The 8047-nt window shown below is 36.5% G+C and overlaps 1 protein-coding gene across 43 annotated transcripts in view; it reads right to left on the bottom strand.

Moving 5' to 3' along the window:
* LOC106869699 (E3 ubiquitin-protein ligase MYCBP2) overlaps positions 1-4966 on the bottom strand; it is a 185766-nt gene extending 180800 nt beyond the window's left edge. For 23 of the 43 annotated variants that reach the window (XM_089361720.1, XM_089361741.1, XM_089361724.1 and 20 more), the window contains exon 1: positions 3508-4966. In XM_089361720.1, coding sequence (XP_089217846.1) covers positions 3508-3632 — 125 coding nt within the window. In that variant the 5' untranslated portion in view covers positions 3633-4966. The remainder of the gene's footprint in view (positions 1-3507) is intronic. The other 20 variants (XM_089361742.1, XM_089361727.1, XM_089361750.1 and 17 more) reach the window with 4 other exon arrangements.
* Between the last annotated feature and the right edge of the window lie 3081 nt (positions 4967-8047).

The raw sequence follows: 8047 nt of genomic DNA, 5'->3' as shown, positions 1-8047 counted from the left end.
AGCTTTTACATGATCATTTGACTTGCTAAAAATAGCAGCCAAACCACATCTCAAAATTAAAGGAAAGATACATTGAACAATGTAGTTGTAGAGATACCGTGAATATCAGGTATCGGACGTCATGGTTGGAATGCTTTTGATGATAGATCTGCCGGTGTGGTGCTGACCTTAGTGCTAAACAAGGACGACTACATACTTCCAAACCTGAGGTCACGTTCGCTTTTCAGCCTTCCACAGTTCGATAAAAAAAATTTAAAAAAACTAAGTACCAGTCACATACTTAGGTTAATTGAACGCAGCCACCTTTCTTGCTCCCCCTTGTGATGATGTTAAAAATATGAAGTAATGTCCATACAATATTTCGCTACATCTAAACTGAAACCTTTCACACAACCAGACTAACGTATAAAGACCATTGCCATTCCTTAAAATGCATATGAAAGGCAAGCAATCGAACAAAAATGAGTTTGCAAAATTACGTTGAGTTTCAAAACCCACCGAGGTCAACTTGGCCTTTCGTTCTTCAAAGAAGCGGAGTGGAGTAGAGAGAGAGAGAGAGAGAGGACAACCGATCGAAACTAAAGTACCAGTCATGTACTGGTATCGATGTGATCGATTAAACGCAAACCATCCTCACTTCCCTCATTCACCTTGCTTCCCCCTTAAAAAAAAAACTGTTGGGCTTGTGTCTGAATTAAGAAATAGTAATAATTATTATTTTAGTGTTGCCCTTGTAGAAATTAAGGACATCACTACTGCTGCTGCTGTTAATACTACTACTTGTACTAAAACCACCACCCGAGACATTAAATGTCATTAACTACATCAATCACAACAACCACAATAGGGACCGCACAATACTACCACCACTACCGCTATAATTGCCACTAACACCTTCACTACAGTCACCATCAATACCGCTATCACTTGAGTCGACGAAGGAAACTCTTAGTCGCTCGACCTGGTAGTAGAAATAACAGCCAAATCTCCCTCAAATCATACGCCTGTATTGATCTGGTCATGGCTGGAATGCCTTTGATCACAGGTATACTCAGACTTGACCTGGGTCTAAACAACTACTACTACTGTCGCAGACCATGCTGCACAGTCCTAGAAACGAAAAAAAATGGGATGGTCACGGCAGGAATGCATTTGATTATAGATTTACCTAACCAAAGTTGAGCTGCGGCTAAGCAGTTGTCACAATTACCACCATTATCAGAAATCCTCCATGAAGACGTTAAATCTGTTAGAAATATTAACCAACTCTCCATTGAATCAGGTCTTACCATCTTTAAAAAGAAAGGACATTCTGAATATATTGTAAGCAACAAAACGAAACAAAAACAAAACAGGCTGGAATTGGTGATCAGAATACTTCTGATAATAGGTCTGCTCAATCAGAGCTGACCTGAGGTCCAACAAAATGACTTAGACGTCATATACCACCAAGTTGGCGATACAGTTTCAATTCCAAGTTGGTGGACAAAGTGGCAATTTAACTTTCATCACATGGCTAACGTTCATTTAAAGAGATGCGGACGTTACCCAATCCCATTTTCCTGCACTATCGCCAATAAATCCGACTCCTAATGTCCATATAGAGAAACATAATCCCCACACAAATTGTCTGTCCTTGTGATGTCCCCCATCATCAATGCCCCTGTGACTAATGAAAAAAATAATAATAATAACTATGATTATTATTATTATAGTCTGGTAAGTGATGATGATCATTATCATTGCTACAATAATCAAGCAGATAGGGAAGACTGCGACGCTATTTCAATTTCAGGTAGAAGCCATTGCAATTGTTTTGTAAATTAATGCTGCATAATGCTGTTGGAAATGCATGAACGTCACTACATACCCTAAATTATGAGAACGTCGTGCTCAATTAAGAAATAAAAACCTTAAGAAATCACAATCATCATCGTTATTATTATCCAGGAAGTGAACGACTTCACTTAAGATGAGGTTATTGGCCAAGAGAAACAAAAATCACCACACCCATTTTTTCTTCCTGGGATTGGAAGATGAACGTTTGGTGTAAAACTGCAAGTCAACAGAAGACAGCAAAAACATATATATATATAAATCACCATTATACAGATATATCACTAAAGATATATAATTACATTATTATACAATACTATATAACATGGAATAAATGTATTTTTCTCTTCTACACGCTCGTGTGTGTATATATACACACACACAAACCATAGTAATTGTATATCAGAATATATAGTATTTATAGAATTATACATTGTATAAACCTAGATATAGATATATAGAGAGCATCTATGCATTCTGTGCGTAAGATACATTATATATATATATATATATATATATATATATATATAACGACACATTATATACCATAATTATATTTACACTATAACAAAAAATTATTATATCGATACAGATATCACTATACATGATGAGTGTATTTGAATGCGTATATTTGTATGTATAGACGTACTATATGCCCATGTATATAGTGTTTAAATATTCAATGGCTGGAACCAGTTAAGATTATATATACATATATACACACATACATACATACATACATACATTTGTAGATGACATCCCATCTGATGTTTACGAGTTGGTTTGTGTAATTAACATGCATTGTGGTAGTTACTAATTGAAAGACTAGCAATGTTGTTTCTTGTAGCAAATGAAGAAATTAATTAGTAGATGGAATTATTATTATTATTATTATTACATAATAATAATTATTATTTTTTAAACATGACCTAAATAGATAAAAACAACAAACATTCATCACACAGAAATAAATATACAAACGAAAATATGTGATTTTGATATTTTCTTGACAGACATATCTGTATGTCTTGTTTTTTTCTTCTTGTGTGTATGCATGTACATATATATATATATATATATATATATATATATATATATATATGCATATACTGGTGTATATATATATATATATATATATATATATATGCATATACTGGTGTGTGTGTGTGTGTATATATATATATATGCATATACTGGTGTGTGTGTGTGTGTGTATATATATATATATATATACATATATATATATAAATATATATAAGGTTAATGCGTGAACAGATAAATGCTTTTGTAAATACATATAAGCATAACTGTTATTTATGTACGTACATATATATCTATATATATATATATATATATATATATATATATATATATATACAGAGCAAACGAGATGACAGATGTAAATGTATACAAGCATATAGAGTAGTGTGCGAATTTGTGTGTATACTGAAGCATTACGTATGCCTGCAATTAATATATATATCATACACATACTTATATATATATATATATAACACAAATAGATATACATGCAGCTAAATATATGCTAACATGTACTACTACTACTATATATACATATATGTATAGGGGTAATAATGTACATACATATATAAACTACCCATAACATTGTAGGAATATATATATAAATATGCAATAATAATGTCCACCTACCTTTTAGCATTAGCTTCTGCTCCGAATAATTCATGGAAGGTAGAACTAAGAAGGTCTGCTTGAAGGAATGTGTGTATTTGATTACGTGTTTGTGGTAAGATTTGAACAGCTGCCGCCATCTTCATTGAGCTGCTGCTGCTGCTATTGCTATTACTACTACTACTATCACTACTACTACTACTACTATAACTAATAAACTAACCCCACCACCACTACTTCTGTTACTACTGCTTCTGCTACTACTATAAATACTGCTACCACTCCATTACTGTCTTGGCTCGATGTTGCTACTACTACTACTACTACTACTATGATTAGTAGTATTTATTACTCGGTCGGTGCTTGCTAGTAGAATTGGTGTGCGTGTGTGAATGTGTGTTGTAGTAGTAGTAATATTACGGAAATCAGAGGGAAAGGGACAGGGGAGGATACTGTAGTAGTTAAATAGTGTACGTTGAATGACAATAGTGTTAGTATATAACAGAAGCGTGTGTATATTCATGCATGCAGTTATACATGTCTGTATATTTATTATTATTAATCCTAGTTCTGTATTGTCTGTTCGGCCCTTGTGGCCAGTAAAAAAAATTATTATTATTATTATTATTGTTATTAAAATTATTTTTATTTACCAATGCTCTTGTTTATCTATGCACGTTCAGTAGCATGAGTGTATAGATAGATAGATGGATATATATATATAGAGAGAGAGATAGATAGATAGATAGATAGATAGTGTGTATGCATAGGTGTGTGTGTGTGTATCATTTGTGCATATATGAAAGAGGAGCATCTTGTATTTAGACCGAGAGGGAGAGACAGACAGAAACAGAGAGATATGTATGGGATGGTGAGAACAGGGTTTAAAATGGTGCTAGACAAATGGATAGATACAAGAGAGTGAGGGAGTGTGCTACTAATGATCGATAATTAGAGAAGGGCAGGAAGACAGCTAGGTATAAAAGGAGATAGATAGATAGATAGATAGATAGATATGAGGTGAATGACCTCACTAGATAAACTGTGGTGGGGTAGGTGAAAGCGAAAATAGATAGACACAAAGACGTATTAGAGGGAAAAGTGGAGGTGACAGATAGATCGAGAGATGGTGATAGATTACGAGATAACGGGATAGATAGATAGATAGATAGATAACTCGGGAGGTAGACAAAAAGATAGTTATTTTATTATAGTTCCATTCACATCTAGGATGCTTTATAACAATAATAAATCAAATGCAGCACTTGACTAGTATTTAGATGCACTGAGTGGCTATATATATATATATAAAGAGAGAGTGAGATTAGACAAAAAGGAATTATTCGTAGTGTGTAAGGTAAGCAAACATAATCATGGTCATGGTGGTGGTAGTAGTGAAGGTGGTGGTGGTGGTTTATTCCTTTGACTACGAACAGCAGGGTTGCCAAACATTTCGTCGACGATAAAATGAATTGAAGAAAACAACATATCGTGCTAAAAACAGCAACAGCAGCAGTAGTAGCAACAGTAGTAGTAGTAGTAGTAGTAGTAGTAGTAGTAGTAGTTCCACCACCGTGATTACTATCTTGTTATTGTGACTGTGTGATGAAGTCTATGATGATGATGGGGGGATTATTATTATTATTATTATTATTATTATTATTATTATTATTATGTTTTCACATCCTTCAGGTTGTGCTCGTTGACAGCAGGAAAATGAAGTCATCCATCGTGAATGAAGGCTGCTGGGTAATAATAATATTTATGACGACGACGACGACGACGACAATGATGAAAATGACAACGGCGATGGTGGTGGTGGTGGTGGTGGTGGTGGTGGTGGTAGTTACTGAGGCATCATTTTTTTTTTTTTTGTGAAATGAGATGTAGTGATTGAGCTGACCCCCCCCCCCCATATGTTGAAGCACTGATAATTATTATGAGCGTTAGGAAAACAAATGCTTTACGGCATTTGTTCCCTCTTTTTAGACTGAGTTCAAATCCTGCCAAGGTCGACTTTGCCTTTCTGGGTCGATAAGATAAGTACCAGTCAAGCGCTGAAGTCGATGCAATCGACTCCCCCGCCCCCCACCCCCACCTTTTAAAAACTGTTGGGCCTGTGCCGCAATTTGTAATCATTTTTACCATTTCTTTTATTTGCTAGGAGGGCGAGAGTCCATATGAGATTTGTAAAACGATCGGTGTTTACTCAGAACACTTGATGAAAAACAACCATGGGGTCAAAAGTATGTGGAAGGAATAACCCATGCTAGCATGGAAAACGGACGTTAAACGACGATGATGATCTTTATATATATATATATATATATATATATATATATATATATAAACAAATAGTAAATGAGTATATGCATATATACGTACAGGTATTTGCATACCGACATCCACCTGTATGTATAGGTGCATATCTGGGTACAGGACATTGCAAACAAAACGTAGACGAGAAAACATACAAGCCACATAGAGAACATTCTTCTTCATCAGCTACCCCCGTTTTAACACCGGCGTTTCGAATATATATATATATATATAGAGAGAGAGAGAGAGAGAGAGAGAGAGAGAGAGAGAGAGAGAGAGAGAGAGAGGAGAGAGAGAGAGAGAGAGAGAGAGAGAGAAGAGAGAGAGAAAGAGAGAGAGAGAGAGAGAGGGAGAGAGAGAGAAAGAGAGAGAGATCTTTAACCAATCAAGAAGTACGCATGTTCACAATAACCGAATAACCGTAATGAACCAAGAGCAAGTGACCTTTTCCCAGCTGTGTTCTCCTTCCGATAGTGGCATGTAAGAGTCGGCCCATTCCCAAGGCAATAGCGTAGATAGAGAAGAAGCGAGGGAGGTGATTCGCTTTGGGCCACTTTGGAGGTTGCTGTATGTCTGTATAGGCTTGGGGATCCGGGGCCGGCAGTAAACTCAAGAGCTGCCCAAGGTGGCACACACTCAGGCTATACTACTTTCCCGAGAACCATTCTCACCACTTCACAGTTCACCACTTCCCCTATCAGCAAATTCATTGGACGGCAGTACCTCCTCCTCAACTCTCACCTTCGTCTCCTCACAATTAGCTGATCTCATACTTTCACCCTTAACTATAATGGTCAAGCTGATCTCACACGTACACCACTCAGGCAACCACGACACCCATTCGTCTTTTCACTTCATATCACCCTTATTGTATACATTACACCACTGGCACTCAATAACCACTATGCCAAGTCTTCTCTCCTCAAACATCGCCTTCTTGAATCTTCTCTTCTTCATGTTTTTCCTATAGGTTTTGACCGACGACAGTTCAAACGTAACATTAATTGTACCAACATCACTATTATAGGAGGGCTTGAAAGAGTCATGGATATAGCTACTCCTTCCTCATTCAGCGAGTAAAACAGAAGAAACTCTGTCGCCATAACTACGAGACCAGGAATTCCCAACCATTTTTTTTACCTATAGACCCTTTTGATTACTATTTTATTTTGGTGGACCCCTATAGCCATTCGATGTTTAAAAACTAGTTTTATAGGAACTTCTTTCAAAAGTCCTATTTTGTTTTTCACACATTAACTTGTGTAGGTTGAACTATGTAAAATGTTAGAGAAAGAAGCCTAACAGTTTCTTGCAATGCATACATCTAAAGCAAAAATATTTCAGGGATCCCCAAAATACTATTATGAATCCTTAGTTTATTATTTTGTTGTGTGAATCCCCAAAAATCTTATATGGACCCTGGTTGAGAACCACTGCACTAGACAAAGGAAAATTAATTGCCCTTCGTAAAAAAAAAAAGTAAGACAGTAAGACTATTCTCGCAATGTGCTCGGCTGAGAGCACAGATCAGCAATGTTCGGATGTTCAGATGTTCGGACACTGAATGAGAGCATACTGAACGACTTCATTGATTTGTGCATAACGCGGACAGAGCAGAGGCTAGCAATTTTGGGAAGTTGCTCAAAATTTCCAGCTTGAAAGTCCTTCGGTAAACACTTCGTTAATCTTCGTCGACGTCCATAACATCCTGAAACAAAATCGGTTTTGCCCGACACAATTCTAAATACAAAGTAATGGTTGATGTACCACCGGCCATGTTATCCGACTGATTCCAAGCTGAACTCGGGCTACATGCATTGACACATCCTATACTGAGGAAAGCCATAGTCGACAGAAGGAAGAAAGTCTCAAGGATATCGTACTTTACATTAATTTTGCGGATGGACTACAGATGCCCAGTCCCTACAGTAAGATGTGGATGGTTCTGTAAGCAGCTCCTTATAAAGTCTTTTGTACATCCCTCCTGAAGTCTCCTACTCTTTCAGCACATTTGGGTTTTTTTATGGAGTTGTTTATATTTTGTGTTGTTTAGATGATTTTTTATGTGTTGCCATGTTATTTGTTGGTGCAATGAAATCGCTCTGAATAATGTCTGTGTGTGCTACTGTGTTTCATTCTTTGATGTTGATGACGACAACGACGGCGACGACGGCGACGACGACGACGACGATGACGATTATGATGATAACAACGATGTCGACGAGGAAGATGTTCGAAAGAG

The sequence above is a fragment of the Octopus bimaculoides genome, chromosome 13 (genome assembly GCF_046866305.1).
Source record: "Octopus bimaculoides isolate indiv1 chromosome 13, ASM4686630v1, whole genome shotgun sequence".
Lineage (NCBI taxonomy): Eukaryota > Metazoa > Mollusca > Cephalopoda > Octopoda > Octopodidae > Octopus > Octopus bimaculoides.
This window is presented reverse-complemented; position numbering and strand designations above follow the sequence as displayed.